The sequence below is a fragment of the Guillardia theta genome (assembly GCF_000315625.1).
Source record: "Guillardia theta CCMP2712 unplaced genomic scaffold GUITHscaffold_38, whole genome shotgun sequence".
Classification (NCBI taxonomy): Eukaryota; class Cryptophyceae; order Pyrenomonadales; family Geminigeraceae; genus Guillardia; species Guillardia theta.
In genome coordinates, this window is record NW_005434636.1 from 308,436 (window position 1) to 322,337 (window position 13,902).

The 13,902-nt window shown below is 51.1% G+C and overlaps 5 protein-coding genes across 5 annotated transcripts; 3 read left to right on the plus strand and 2 right to left on the minus strand.

Annotated features, from left to right (window-relative positions):
* Window positions 1–860: 860 nt before the first annotated feature.
* Window positions 861–2,120, plus strand: GUITHDRAFT_109266 (hypothetical protein; the record flags this gene model as incomplete). The annotated part of the gene is made up of 6 exons (XM_005831766.1): window positions 861–1,224; window positions 1,289–1,380; window positions 1,422–1,481; window positions 1,521–1,579; window positions 1,628–1,760; window positions 1,815–2,120. 6 exons carry the CDS (start codon window positions 861–863, stop codon window positions 2,118–2,120), a joined length of 1,014 nt encoding a protein of 337 aa, XP_005831823.1.
* A 349-nt stretch (window positions 2,121–2,469) lies between these two features.
* On the minus strand, window positions 2,470–3,584 carry GUITHDRAFT_139461 (hypothetical protein; the record flags this gene model as incomplete). Its single annotated transcript, XM_005831767.1, has 8 exons — window positions 2,470–2,526; window positions 2,579–2,719; window positions 2,771–2,867; window positions 2,920–2,982; window positions 3,116–3,146; window positions 3,193–3,268; window positions 3,312–3,364; window positions 3,497–3,584. The coding sequence occupies 8 exons, from the start codon at window positions 3,582–3,584 to the stop codon at window positions 2,470–2,472; spliced, it is 606 nt and encodes a 201-aa protein (XP_005831824.1).
* Window positions 3,585–4,412: 828 nt separating this feature from the next.
* GUITHDRAFT_109267 (hypothetical protein) lies at window positions 4,413–7,055 on the plus strand (the record flags this gene model as incomplete). Its single annotated transcript, XM_005831768.1, has 17 exons — window positions 4,413–4,488; window positions 4,548–5,132; window positions 5,176–5,242; window positions 5,287–5,392; window positions 5,427–5,464; window positions 5,515–5,608; window positions 5,659–5,753; window positions 5,799–5,874; window positions 5,921–5,968; window positions 6,019–6,081; window positions 6,124–6,195; window positions 6,250–6,315; window positions 6,362–6,456; window positions 6,552–6,618; window positions 6,707–6,818; window positions 6,866–6,901; window positions 7,006–7,055. The coding sequence occupies 17 exons, from the start codon at window positions 4,413–4,415 to the stop codon at window positions 7,053–7,055; spliced, it is 1,746 nt and encodes a 581-aa protein (XP_005831825.1).
* Window positions 7,056–7,364: 309 nt separating this feature from the next.
* On the plus strand, window positions 7,365–8,929 carry GUITHDRAFT_87293 (hypothetical protein). Its single transcript, XM_005831769.1, has 5 exons — window positions 7,365–7,936; window positions 7,981–8,472; window positions 8,623–8,669; window positions 8,713–8,753; window positions 8,801–8,929. The coding sequence occupies exons 1-5, from the start codon at window positions 7,563–7,565 to the stop codon at window positions 8,855–8,857; spliced, it is 1,011 nt and encodes a 336-aa protein (XP_005831826.1). The 5' UTR covers window positions 7,365–7,562; the 3' UTR covers window positions 8,858–8,929.
* On the minus strand, window positions 8,917–12,916 carry GUITHDRAFT_139464 (hypothetical protein; the record flags this gene model as incomplete). The annotated part of the gene is made up of 30 exons (XM_005831770.1): window positions 8,917–9,146; window positions 9,194–9,245; window positions 9,396–9,422; window positions 9,472–9,523; window positions 9,673–9,746; window positions 9,793–9,830; window positions 10,084–10,129; window positions 10,183–10,248; window positions 10,391–10,459; window positions 10,516–10,551; window positions 10,679–10,738; window positions 10,789–10,836; window positions 10,882–10,946; window positions 10,989–11,046; window positions 11,095–11,148; window positions 11,207–11,272; window positions 11,322–11,375; window positions 11,434–11,462; window positions 11,510–11,582; window positions 11,635–11,710; window positions 11,757–11,821; window positions 11,869–12,003; window positions 12,055–12,192; window positions 12,246–12,284; window positions 12,340–12,411; window positions 12,446–12,466; window positions 12,522–12,580; window positions 12,624–12,702; window positions 12,763–12,818; window positions 12,865–12,916. The coding sequence occupies 30 exons, from the start codon at window positions 12,914–12,916 to the stop codon at window positions 8,917–8,919; spliced, it is 1,989 nt and encodes a 662-aa protein (XP_005831827.1).
* Between the last annotated feature and the right edge of the window lie 986 nt (window positions 12,917–13,902).

A 13,902-nucleotide genomic window follows, 5' to 3' on the forward strand; every position in this document is an offset into this window, starting at 1 on the left:
ATGAGGATCATTGGAGCATTTTGATCAACGGCTCTTCACTACCCACCCCCAATTACATCTTGAGGTTTCGGAGTGAACGATGGAAAAGTTGCCCAAATGCTCTTCTCAAATTCAAAATTATTGCATTACCAAGTGTTTTATTTTAAATCTCCCCTCAAGTGTTTCTTGGGACGCATTCAGAAAAAGGTTTATACTTTTATAACTTATGTAAAGATCGGTCCAATCGAGTAAGCTGCATTTCGTGTCCGAAGGCGACGCGGCTGTTCCTATCGAAGCGTTCTTTACCACAGACCAAGATTTGTTTTCCTAGGACATGGATACGACTTGATTTGTATGGGGGTCATAGTAAACGAATCTGAAGTTGACATTCTGCCCGATTTGTATTTTGTTCCGGCCGGTTGATCGCCCGGTGTACTCGGGCCCGGCCCCTTTCACTGAGTTAGCCGGGCCGTCGGGGACCTTCTTGTCCTTTAATTGGGTAGACTGAGTTTGCCAGGCACCGGCCCGGACTAGGGCCCGGACTGTGACTCCCATCAGTGGGGCGGGCCTGTAATCGCATCGGACATTGGATGATGCGACCGCATCCCAGGTGCTGCCCTGGCCCGCCCTCGCCGCTCATGCTTTCCCCCTCGTCGATCCCATGCGATCTCACCTACATCCATCTCTCGATGAGATGCCACTGTGACATGTAGCCTTGCTCCCTGCTAGGGACTGTCGAAATCATGCGATCCATGCTCCTGATCGCAGCGATGATATTTTCGTGGCCATGTGGAGAAGGAGAAGTGGTGACGAATCCAGCCAGCAACGACTGGAAGTGTCAGGCATCGATGTGTCGGAGTCGAATTGTGTCTCATATAGTAATGAGAGGCGGAGCAAGGATGACCAAGATTGGTAAGAAGATCTACAAAAGGAAGATGAGAGCGAGGAAGAACAAGAGACCCAAGGGAAAGAAAATACCTAAACAGCTCATCTTCAAAGCTGAGCCATACTCTTCGGACAGTGAAGAGATGGCCATTGCTAAACACGAAGAATCTGTAGATGAGAACAAGGATCGCGAGCACATGTTGAGCGACGACATGGGGAAAAATGAGAGTAAAGAGCTGCTGCATACCAAATATGGTGGTGTCAACGAGGATGGCACGGACGGTACAGACGCGGCAGAATTTGATGGAGTCTTCTATTATCGTCCACGGAACGAAACTGATGCTGAATGGCAACATGAATGTGTGTAATAGTCATGCCTGACTATGTTTATTGGCAGTGGATTCCTGATAGCTATTCCTTTCAGTCGAGGAGAAGTTCAACAAGCTGTATCAGAAGCTTGCAGAGCTCCATAACTCAACGGAGACAGTCTATCGATACATGGATGAGGACCCTTGGGTGCGTTGAGCTCATTTAACATAACTTCTTACGGATTGCAGTGGAGCGCAACCTGGAGGAAACGACAAGACCTGACAGAGTACTTTGCGATGAACGCCTTGGTAAGGGAGTCTTCGATGTACATTTTTGAATTCCTGCAGGTCAATTTACAGTATGTTGAGCTGATGGACGAATACATGAAGTTGAAGATTGAGGGGAAGTAATTGTACCCGGATCTCTTCTCATTACAAGTTGACATTGCTCATAGATGGTTTCCTGAGCACAAGATTGGATTTCGGATCTCCGAGACGAAAAAGATGCTGGAGCAATTAGAACAGCAGCGACCAGAGATCTCGAAACAAATGCATGACGTACTACATGCGTTTATTTCGCAAGACAAGGTGCTCGACTTGCAAGGAAGATGAAGAAGATTTCACTTGACAGGGTTTTCACAGATGGAAGATAAGGAGAGAGCAAGAGTAAAGGCAAAGCTGAATATCTCTGAATCGGAGGACGACATTCAGAAACCGATCATGTTGGAAGAGTTCTTGCAGTTGACCAATCTGGCATCGTCTGAGGACCTCAAGCGGAGAGAGAAAAGGCTGGAGCGTGAGGATCAAAAGAAGAAACTTGCAATTGAGTACAAAGGGAAAGAAAATGATGTGGACTTTTGGAAGGGCAAACTCAAGAATGCGATCAACCTGCAGGAAAGCTTTGGAACTTGCTTGAGCGCTGTGACCTGTGAAGCAGGAGGGCGTTAAATCCAAGAAGATCAAGGAGAATGACGAGGTTAGGAAGGAGATCTCTCAGATAAACTTTTACGAGTCACAATGGCTCAATGCATATGATTCCATTTTCAAAGAATCAAAGGTCGTTCATTGTGGCGCATGACACCTCCAAGCTGATTTCTTTTGAGCCAGGTAAAGTCATCGAAGAAACAGAAAAGCACGGGTAAGCTTTGTAATGAGGTCGAAATGCGAAGCTAAAATGCTCAAAAGGAAGAGAAGATCAACCGAGAGTGAAACTGGTTTGAAACGCGTCAGGTAGATTTCGTCCGAGCCGCGCACTCTATATAAATTTACAACGAGGTTGAATCTAAATTATTCAGTCTTATCGTGAGAAATCTACTGAATTCCCTTTGTCGTCGGAATTCCTCTCAAAACACACCTTGCCGGCTTGTCAAATCTCTCCAATCTCAAGTTCATCTCAGCAAGTTTACCTTGTTCGGCCGATGTCCATCGGGCCAAAGGCACAGGTTCTCGTGGATTTTGCAGTCGGTGACTGTAAGGGAGCATTGTGTTTTGTCAAGAGAGGAAAACGTGTCTCTGTTCGAGCATATTTGGGTTCCTCGCACGTGCAACTGCCATTATTTGGGTCATGAGCCAAATCACCTCCAAGGGGTCTCTTTCACCGCTGCAGAGTCCCCTACGCCAATGGCGAAGTGAGCTGAGTGAACTTTGCTGCTTTCGATGGTGACTGAGGCTTTTCCACAAGCAGCAACCGCACATCTGGGCCAAGACCCAGGGTGAGGAAAGGTTAGGAACTGGAGCTCCACAACACCTTGCTCGCCCTATGTTACAGCCATGAAAGCTTGCGCTCCCCCCTGTGCTCATGACAGCATTCCTGAAGGAACCGTGAGGATAGGAATGCAGAAACCAATGCTTCCCACGTCTTGATTGTGTGCTTCCATCCTTCCGGCATGCTGTTACTTGTCGGTAGGCTGCTGGCATGGACGGAGCAGTCGTGGAAAGTCCACCTGCCTCTATCGATGCGCAGACAGTCGCCCTCTGTTCGTAGGCAGTCATACATAAGGAATGAAAGTTGATGATTCACCGTGGCAGCAGAAAGAAATTCCCTTGAAAGATCCTCCGACGTCGTTGCTGAGGATCCAGTTACCCTTGACAGTCACCTGACGCTAACTCACAAGACGACAGTTCATCGAGGATTCTCACCTGCCCGTTTGCTTGAATGTTGACCTTGTTGAGTGGCGCGAGGGGACAGAAGACTTGAAAAATTGAAACTTAGCCAGCGCAAAATGGGATTTCAAGATTGTCATACATTCATAGAATCCTTGCCTAACGATTATTACCCTATGACATGATTCAGTATTGGGTTCACACATACACTCGAATCTCACCTTCCATCCTTTGATTGGCGGATGGCTTCTTCCAGAGACAGATCGTCAGGAACATGCAGTTGGTTCCCTCGCTCGTTCCGTGCCTCATGGTGTGCGCTACTGTTACACAAAATGTCCCTGAATATGTTTGGCTCGATTGATGCACATCTTGCCATTGGAGATGGCTGTGAGCATAAGAAAACACTCAGAATTTGCTCATGTAGCACATCAAAACGCAGATTTCGGCATTGTGCGGGTGTCTTCATTCGAACTCTCCCTTTCCTCTTGTCCTCGTTACAATTTTTCGACCGACCTTGTTTCCTACTCCTCCTGTCCTCCTGTCCTCCTGTCCTCCTGTCCTCCTGTCCTCCTGTCCTCCTGTCTTCCTCCCCTCCTCTCCTCCTGTCTTCCTCTCCTCTCCTCTCCCCTCCCCTCCACTCCTCTCCCCTCCACTCCCTGCCCTCCGAAACTCTCCATGTGGCGTGTGAAAAGTTTGAACCCTTTGAGGCCTGAGGGGGGAAGTGGTACCAACAAAAAAAAAAGTTTAGTATCGACTACCCCTCCTCGTCCCTCAATTGAACCTGACCCACCCACCCCTACCAGCAGAGCCGATGCCGCGAGCCCGCAGGGGGAGAAAGCATAGAGAGGGGAGGGAAGGGAGCAGGAGCAGCAGGAGCAGGAGGAGGAGGAGGAGGAGGAGCAGCAGCAGCAGGAGGAGCAGGAGCAGGAGCAGCAGGAGCAGGAGACAGGATAGGATCTGACAAATGATGCCTTTCGTTGAGGACACAGGGTGGAATCAGTGCGATGCACACGAGAGAGATCTGAGAGGGCATGTAGAGGACTTGTTGTGAGGGAAAGAAAGCCAAAGGATGTTTGTAGGTGCTTCAATAGATGGCTTTGCGGTTTTGCTGCAAGTTTCTCAACCAAGAAGCATTGCATGGAGCTGATGATTCTCTGCACAGATTTGGCGAATACCTTTAAACGTAGTTGGCACTCAGGGCCAAGGGAGTTTGGTGAGCAAACCGTGTGCTTGCAACTTGAGATTTACTTGTTTGAAAGGACGCCTCTCAAGATTCCATAAATGATTTCGAAAGAGAAACTCTGGACGACGATGACGACGACGATGACGACGACGACGACGAGTCGTTGGATTCTTCCGCCAATCGCGGTCCCATCGGAGGCCCCTTCGAGAAGGAAAAGATCTTGAGGACCGCCTTGGTTGCAGTCTCGAAGAGAATGGGCGAAAGCTTCTACTGCTGGTTCAATCTCGGCCTCATGTACTTTCGGAATCAAGTCTACACGAAAGCCAAGGAAGCGTTCAAGAGATGTCTCGACTGTCTCAAGGGCTACAAGCAACCCCTCAAGCTCATCAACGAGAAGCGATACGTGACGCTCGAGGCTCGGGTTATGTCGCTCCATGCACAGTGTTGCATATACGAGTTGACGTTGCCAGGGATGGTGGCTACAGACGAGCACAACCCTGTAGATGTCCAAGAACAATTCATACAGGCTACCAAGACTGATAACATGCAACCAGACATTTGGAACAACGTTGGGCTCTTGCACATGTCTCTGGATAAGTTTGATGGCGCAAAGATGATTTTCCAGCCTATCCTCATGAACTTCACGCAGTACAATGACGCGATTTCAAACTTGGGTGGAAAAAACAAAACTGAAGTGCTAAACTGATATGTTTGCAGGGCTTTCACATCTTTGTAACGGTGAACTTACTGATGCTGCAAGAAGCTTTCAGACTGTGATATTGCGGTCAGGCATTGCTACCGAATTATCTTGCAATGACGTTCTTGCAGAGATTCTTCCCATCTTGAGGCCTTGAACAACTATGGCGTCCTCCTACTTCGTCACCGGAACTACAAGAACGCGATCGTTTTCTTCGAGAAGGCAACGCAGAAGCCTGTGCAGGGTCATTTTGTGTTGACTCTGTCGCCAGGCCATTGAGCTCGATCCTGGACAATCGTATGTGTGGAGGTGAATGCTGGAGATGAGGACATTGCGATGGAACTGATGGCTCGCCACAGCAATCTTGCATGTGCTTACAGCGCGGAGGGGAAGTTGAACGAAGCTGCTCGTGCGTTCAGACAAGCGAGAGAGCTAGACGACACCAACGTACAGGTCTGCTCCCTTGCTTTTCCCCCTCTCCTCTCCCTGACACCCACGGTCAGGCAACATGCAACCTTGCCCATCACATCACGTGGATGGTACAATCTGAGGCCGACCCAGAAGCGCGCGCCAGGAAGCTGGAGCAAGCAGAGCACATGTAGAGATGCTGGCGTTCGGCGCTATCTGCTGATATCCATGGCAGGTACTCAACTGTACTCTGCGATCAGAGCAGCAGCGTACAAGCCTGGACAGGCCTTGCTGCGGTGTTCAAGAGTCAGGTGAATTCAGCTTGAACAAGGTCTGAGGTGACTTGTTCCTCTCAAGTCTGAGATGGCAACATCGGAGGAGAAGCGTCGGGAGTACAAGGAGCTTGTGATGAACGAGAGTCAACATCTGTTTGCAACTAATCTGTTGTTTCCTAGGCACTGGAAGCATTTTCTCTGGCCATTGAAGCGGATTCGAGCGATCCTGTAGTTTGGTCTCAGGTCCGGTTCTGATATGTATAGAATTATTCTGACTGAGAGTAGATGGGGATGTTGTGCATGGGAGAGGGAGATTACAAGAATGCAGAAACTTTCTTCAAGAACAGCATCGAAAAGGTAGAGATAGACCGAAAGACTTTGTTCTGTTTGACTTGGTCCCTCGTGTATCAGAGCAAGCAGATCAGAAACGTTCATCCGATCCTTGCAACTTACTGCAACCTTTGTGTAACATACCAGGTCTGTGGCAAATCGGAGTGTTTGCCTTCCTGACCCTCACCTTCAGCTCGGCGAGCAGTTTGCTGAGTCAAACAGCCTGTACCAGAAGGCGATAACGCATTTCAAAGACTCTTACATCCTGTACAACAACCTCGGCAACTTGTAAGACTTTCATCTCATTGCTCCACTTCCTTGCTTCCCTTCGATCTCGTCCTGCGTTTCTGTTCTTGAGGGGATTGTGAGACGTTGGCTGTCAGGTATCGGCAGATGAGTAAGTTCGATGACGCGCACAAGGCCTTTGACCTCTGTCTCCGCTTGAAGCCGGTATTGTTGTGTTCTGCTTCCCTTCCTTTCCCTCCCTCCCTCCCTCCCTCCCTCCCTCTTAGCTTCATTGACTTCCTATCTCTTGCAGGACTACGCCATCGGGCACAACAACTTGGGCTTGTTGTTCATCGCTGAGGAAAAGTTTGTGGAGGCGAAGGTGGAGCTGCAGACAGCGCTAGCGATTGACAGCGGGCTTGACTGTACGTGGAGGTGCCAACAGAGGAGGGGGAATGTGACGTTGTCACAGGTGCTAAGAGCAACCTCCTCAAGCTCGTGGAACTCGGTGAGTGGCAGCGAGAACGGGGAAGGAGGGAGGAGGAGGAAGGGAGGAGTTGGTGGACTCTAGGGAAGGAGGAGGAGTTGAGGATCGTGATGGATGTGCTGCAGAGAAACGGAGGATGCGTGGCAACAGCGGGAAGCAGCCGGGCAAGAGCTGAGCGTTCGAGATGCGGCGCCAACTTGGCTAGTAAATAAGAAAAATACAAAAAAAGAATCACAAACTTTCTCCTTGTTCTTTGAGCTCATGCTCAGCTGGGTGACTTAAGATTGTCGGCCCAGCTGAGGAACAGACTGTACTGACTCGCCGGCCCGGCGGTCCCGGCCGAGGCGCCGTACTGAGTGTGGTGACCCCCGGGCGCCCGCGACACTGACAGACCGTACGCAAACTTGAAAACATGGTCCGCCTCAGAGTAGACCATTGCGGTTTGCCCTTCTTTTTCAGTCAATAAAACATTGTGGAAGATGCGATCGTTGGCAGACGAGGGAGTCGGAAGTGGGAGGAGAGGGAGAGGAGGAGGAGGAGCGACAGGGAGACGAGAAGGTTGGAAGGAAGAGAGAGGAAGAGGAGGAGCCGAGGGTGTAAAGTCGCACTGAGAGAGGCAGGGACTAGAGGAGAGAAGAGCCTCAGGCTCTGCTAGCTGATCAGGTCGTCACCCCATATCGCGATGGCGCGCACGCGAGGAGAGGACCTGTCGTCTCTTGGAGTCGACTTGCCGTCGTTGGTCTCTGACACGAGGCCTCTGCGATCAAACTCGGTCACGACTCTACCCAACAGAGCCGACCAGCTCGAGGCTTCCGAGCTGGATGACGAGCTTATAGAGATCCTCTCGGAGCAGCTGAGAAGAGTCTTGTCACTCTGCAGGTCAGAGGTGGTGGAGTCCGTGCGGCCAGAGATCGATGCTGTCTTCCATGCCATCATCTACTCGTTCTCCGTGTGGTCTGGTGCGCAGACGCCCGGGAACGTCTTTCAGAACTTGATCTTCATAGACTCAAGAACTTACAATGCGTCAAAGTCGCAGGGCAAGCCGATCTCGACCAGGTGAGAAGCTCCTGCACTCCCTTCTGCCTCATCGTCATCTGCAGGCAGAAGGTCTTGCATGGTCTGGTCTTCGTCCTCCTGCCATGGTTGTGGGCGCGCGGCTCGCGGTACCTGGCGAAACACGAGTGGGGAGCCATGGCTGAGCAAGACTGGAGGTATAAGGTGTGGAAGACTGTGCAAAGGATGGAGAGCCTTCACAAGCTTCTCGTGGTGCTGAACCTCCTCGTCTTCATCAGGAGAGGGAAGTTCCGGTCAGTGGGGGAGCGGGTAATAGGCATGCGTGTCATCCCTCAGGACCCTTCGCTGACCCGAGCTCTCAACTTCGACTACATGAACCAAGTCCTCGCATGGCAGACGCTGCAGGAGGTGCTGACCTCCCTCCGCCCCATCGTCGTCAAGAATGTCTCGCGCGCAAGAGCAAGGTTCCTCTCGGTCATCAGCACGGGGAGGCAGAGCGAGGGGGTTGAGGAGGCTGGTGGGAGAGGCGGCGAGCGGCGATGGGCCTGCAATCTCTGTGGATCAGAACCAGCGAACAGGTGGGAAATTTGAACCAAGGAGGAGGTGGGGACAGGGAGGGGGAGGGCGAGTTCAAGGGGGAGGGGGAGGGGGAAGAAGGAGAGATTGTGCAGAAGGGGTGTAGAGGAATTGGAGTAGAGGACTGGCAGGGGCGTTACTTGTTTTCGCAGTCCTCATTCGGGTGCCTGTGGCCATGTCTACTGCTACTACTGCCTGAGTAGAAAGTCTCGTCGTCCTGCTTCAACCTGACGCTACCTCAGGCTCCTTGCTCCATGACGCGATCGACACGGCAAGGTGCAAGGTGAAGGAGGAGGCGGAGGTCAGGTGACCCGCTGAAGTTGCTTGCAGAGATGCCATGCCAAGTTACAAACATGTCGTAGATGTGAGGTCAGTGCCGTCGATTAGACGCGCTTGTCCTAGCAAGAGGGGTAGCAAGACGCTTTGTTTCACTTATTTACAGTGCCTCATGATACCTCCATGGCAGCATCCTCGCTTGCTTCCTGGCTCTCTCCTTCCTCTTTGATCTCTCCCTCCTCCTTGTTCTCCCCCTGCTCCTTCTTTCTCCCGGCCTCCTTCACTTCTCCTGCCTCCTTCACTTCTCCCGCCTCCTTGACCTCTCCTCCCTCCTTCTGGTCAGCCTCCTTCTGCTCCCCCTCCTTCTGCTCCCCCTCCTTCGCTTCGTCTCCGGCAGGCGCTGACCCAGCAACTTGTTACTATCAGCACGTCAAGGAGGAATGTTACCCTTGTCTTTGTGCGTCTCCTTTCCCTTCCCGTCCATGTGGTTGACCACACCCTGAACAACAACAAGCTCACAAACTCCCTCACTCCCTCACTCCCTCACTCCCTCACTTCCTCACTCCCTCCTCCCTCACTCCCTCACTCGTCCTTCTCTCCCTCCTTCTTCCTCCCTCTCTCCCTCCTCCCTCCTCCCTCCCCAATAGACCTCGAGGTACTTGTTCTCAGCCGTTGCCTGCAGAACCCCGTCAAGCGAGTTTGTGGCATGAAAACAACTCTATCACCTTGTCGAACATGTTGATGTCATAAGAAGCAAGCATTCTCAGCGTGACCCATCTGAGAGGGCCGTTCAGACCTGATCTCTTGCTCCACCTTCCTCCCTCATCCTCCATCCCCTCCTACCTCCCTCGCCTTACTCCCCTCACTCCTCCAACTCCTTCCTCTCCTTCCTTTCCCATCTTTTTCCCCTTCCAGCGATCCATCACCTCCAACAAGGGACGTTGTTCTTGCGGAACTCTTGTTCGATGTAGTTCTCCGGGTCCGCCTCCATCCTCACAATCTGCAGCAACAGTGAAATTTGTTCCAGCCTAACTGCCGTAACGAACCGCAAGACGCTCTTCGAGCTTCGTTGAGTTGGGATTTCCTGAGACGCCCATCAACCGACGGATGGAAGGAAGAGGAGAAGAGAGGGAGGAGGGAGACGGGAAGAAAGGATGTATGAGGACATGAGAAAAGGCGAACACAACGAAAGGAGCAGACAGGAGCAGGAGAAATAGGAGGAGGAGAGAGGGAAGGAAGGGAGGAGGGAAGACGGGAGGAGGGAGGACGGGAGAGGGGAGGACGGGAAACGGAAGGAGGGGAGAAAATAGCAAAGAAGAGGTTCTAGGTCTCCTCACCCAGCCCGTTGGCGATGTCTTCAGCGCTTGAGTTGGACTTTCGCTCCTGACGAGGAAGGTGAGAAGGACGTGAAGGACGTGAAAGATATGAAGAAAGACCTTCGGCTTGCAGATTTCTAACAGACTGCCATTCTCAAAGGAAGCGGGGACAAAGTTGTCTTTCGTCTGAACGAAACCCGGTGAATAGAAGAGCGGAAACAATCAACAGTCCGATTGGGAGGTGGAATGAAAACAGCAGCAGCAGCAGCAGCAGCAGCAGCAGCAATCACTCTGATCTCCGAGGGCAGAGAGTACAAACATTCACAACCTTCATGGTGAAAAATCTTCGCTTCCACAGCGCTCCCGCATTTTCCATGCTTTTCCTCTTATCCCCCACCTGGCCGAATCCTTGCGTCAGATGTGAAGGCGAAGGAAAACAAAATGTCCACCAACCTTGATTGCAACGTCTTCACCATCTGCCACCTTGCTCTGCATTCAAACTCCATCAACCCTCTCCCCCACCCGGGTAAGGCCGCAATCGCAACCTTTGAGAAATCCGGACATTTATCCTGCGAAAGTCATGAGAGGCTCGTTCAATCATTTGGTAGTTGCCCACCTTCTTCCACCTCGTCCAGTTCGCTTCTCGCTGTAGAATCTTCCTGAGAGTCTCCACGAACTACTGACACCTCAACCCTCGTCCCCTCCAAGGTGCGGCAACTGCGTCACCTCCTTCCCGCTGGGAGGAATGTTGCCGAGCAGCTCGAACGTCGTGTCCTGATTCGTGAGTCATGTCTTGCTTCGCAGAGCAGCACGGGGAACCATGAGCTTGTTGAGATCTTCTTTCTGCTTCTTGGTAAACTCTGAAAGACCAGTTCTCAGCACGTCTGCAGGAGGGACAAGCAACAAGAGCGGGTGTGACAAGTTACCTAGAGTCTTCGCAGGATGGACAGCACGATCGAGCAGGTATTGCAGCACTATGAGGTACTGCGATCCCATCTCAACATCTGCAAGGCAACCACTCCCCTCCCCAACCTGAACCAGAACTTGTCGGCGGAAGATCGGATCTTGAAGCTCCAGGGCGACCAGCTGCGAGTCGAGAAGGAGAAGAAAAATTCACAATCTATCAAGACTTTAGCTGCAGTACCTTCGTCGAGGTCAAGAAAGCAGGAAAGTAAAATTCTCGGTCTGCGCTGTGACCCACGGCAATCCCCTACAAGGAACTTGAGTGAGCTGATGGGTTTCGACTTGTGTTGAGCAACCTCAGTGTCGGACAGGCTGTACGATGAGAAGCAATCAAGAACGAGCGTCATGCCCTGCCCATAACGATCAGCAACACTTTCACCCCCTCCAAACCAGGCATGTCAAAGAGACCTGAATCATCGAATCCACAAGTTCAGGGCCTGGGAAGGAATAGTGAGAATCGATGTGGAATGGAGGGGATTCTCACCGCTGAACAGCGCAGAAGGGTCGTGTAAGTACTTTTGAAGCCCCCAGAATGTCTTGTACAAGGAGAAAGAGACCTATGAACAAGCAATTTCACAACAAGTGGAATCAGTTGCCATGTGAATAAACCTCCATTTGCCCGTCAAGCTTCTCGTCTGTCGACTTAAGATAAATCTTGCTCTCGTCCTTGTCTTCATCCTCCATCCTTACACATCCTCTTCAGTGACCAAACAACCCGTAACTGAAATTACTTGGTGTAGTCGATATCTTCGAGATTCTCTTGAAATTCAGTCACATTGGCTTTGTTGAACTCCCCCTGCAAGGCTTGACTCACCAATCAAACAGCATCATCTCCTTCCTCACCTTGAGATTCACTCCTGACTTCTCTGATAGCGGCAGGACATGGGCGAGGAACATCAGAACTCGGCCGCACAACAGCAGATCGCAAGTCTTGGACAGCCGTTGCATCAAAGTGTTGCAACAACGGAGTAACGCAGCCTGTAGAACTGGCAATCAGAAGAACTAAAGTTGATTGCGATGTAGGGTGACCTGACTGTACTTGTGTTCTCCCTGTTCCGTCAAGTCGCGCATCTTTTCCACCCTCTGCACCAATTCAGCTGAACTCTTCAAGCGAGTGTGATCTACCGTCTCCAAGTACGAAAACGCTTTGCTGCATTGTTCAGCAGTCTGCAGAGGGGAGAAAATGGTCAAAATCATACAGGTATCATGCATCGATTCACCTGTCCTTCGAATAGTTCGTGCATCGCCATCAAAGGGAGCTGAAAACAAAACTGTCAACCACAGAAGAAAGGAGTTTGGCTGAATCTCACGGACCTGTCTCGGTACCATGTTGCTCATTGCCGCATGCATCGACAAATCGAGCAAACCCACGACCTGACCACCAGCCTGAGCGACAAGGTCAACATGAGAGCTTGCATACCTTCGCATCTTGAATGGCATCCTGCCAGTCGAGGACAGTCATGTCAAACCCTCAGGCACAGTGGCAGGTGTCTCACCTTCCCTTCTTTGTTGTTTCGCTGAACGAGATCCTCCAACACCATCCTGAAGGCGAGCGCTTTCCGAGCGTCAGATACGACCAGGTGAAACGTGAGGTCTACCGATGGACTCCTGCTCCTCGGTACCCTCCGCACCCTTCCCTTCCTCGGGTTTTTCGTAGGTGCATCCAGCCTTGGCCAGCTGCGCAAACAAGAGACGTTGGTTGACCTCGGAGCAAGAAGGGTAATTTGCGAGAAGAACCTCTTCTTGCAGCTTCTGGGGAGCTGAATCGGGATTTGTAGCTGCAAACTCTGCGGCTGGAACCAGCATCATAAGCACCAGGTGATGTGAATGGTTCAATACCTTTGTGGATGGCTACTTTGGCGCCATCAACGTCGAACTTTACAGTGGGCATCCTACATCAAGGGGGTGAAAAATCTTCACAGCAAGAATCAATCAGTGTCTTGATCTAAACTTTCTTGCTGGTATCAAAGGCAAGGCTGCGAATCTTTACTATTCAATCTGGGTTCCAAGCAGCACATAAAACCTTGATTGGAGCGATTTTCTTTCATGCTAATGCTCTGAGTGAATTCCTTTCCTATGTTGGGAGCATCAAAATATAGAGTGGTAAACGTGCCATGGAATTTGGATGGATTCAGTCTGGTATCATGATCATCTGCAGTTGGAGCTATGTACCTCCCGATATCTTCCTGTTTCAGATTTTTGGGCTTCACTAAGAACAGTGGAGCGCATGAGCAATGAGATTGTATGGAATGTATCGGAAGCGCTAAGAAGTGCTCATGCATGACTCTGTTTGTCTCTGGCTACCTGTCACCCCCTGCCTTGTTTACTCTCTTAGCTGCTGCACATCATGTGTTCGCTCTCAAAATACCCTTTCCTGTTCCTGTCATGCTGCATCGAGCGCCGAACCACTCTGAGTCCATCTTCGTCTTTCACCTCCCTCCTGATTCTGTCCCTCTCCCAGCTCCTCCTTCTCCTCTGCCTCCCTCCTTCTTCACTTCGTCTCCTCCCTTCCACCCGCATGCTCCCACTCCCTCTGAGATCTCACCGTGACCCGCAGCCCCTCATGGCACCATGGTCCTCCTCGTACTTTTCTCGATTTCTCTATTAGGCTGAAATGCCATACATCATGTCTTCCTTCCCTGACATTGACACCCCAGAATATAAGGATTTTCAGAGTTCTCCAGGGGGGTGGGGTAGGCTCGGGGCCTCTGGCAGTCGGGTAAAAACACCCGGCGGTGGCCTCTACACAATTTGGCGCCTGATCGCACAGCTAGCGGTAGCGACATAGAAAGCGAATACTACCCCTCATTTTGAAATGAAAAAGGGGGTGATGGGATATGGGAAATTTCACCCCTGGCATGGTGGGGAAAAGGGGGG

Coding starts and splice junctions, on each gene's coding strand:
- GUITHDRAFT_87293 (XM_005831769.1), top strand. CDS start 7,563: ATGGCGCGCACGCGAGGAGAGGACCTGTCGTCTCTTGGAGTCGACTTG. Junction 8,473..8,622: donor GGATCAGAACCAGCGAACAG/GTGGGAAATTTG, acceptor TTGTTTTCGCAG/TCCTCATTCGGGTGCCTGTG. Junction 8,754..8,800: donor TCGACACGGCAAGGTGCAAG/GTGAAGGAGGAG, acceptor AGTTGCTTGCAG/AGATGCCATGCCAAGTTACA.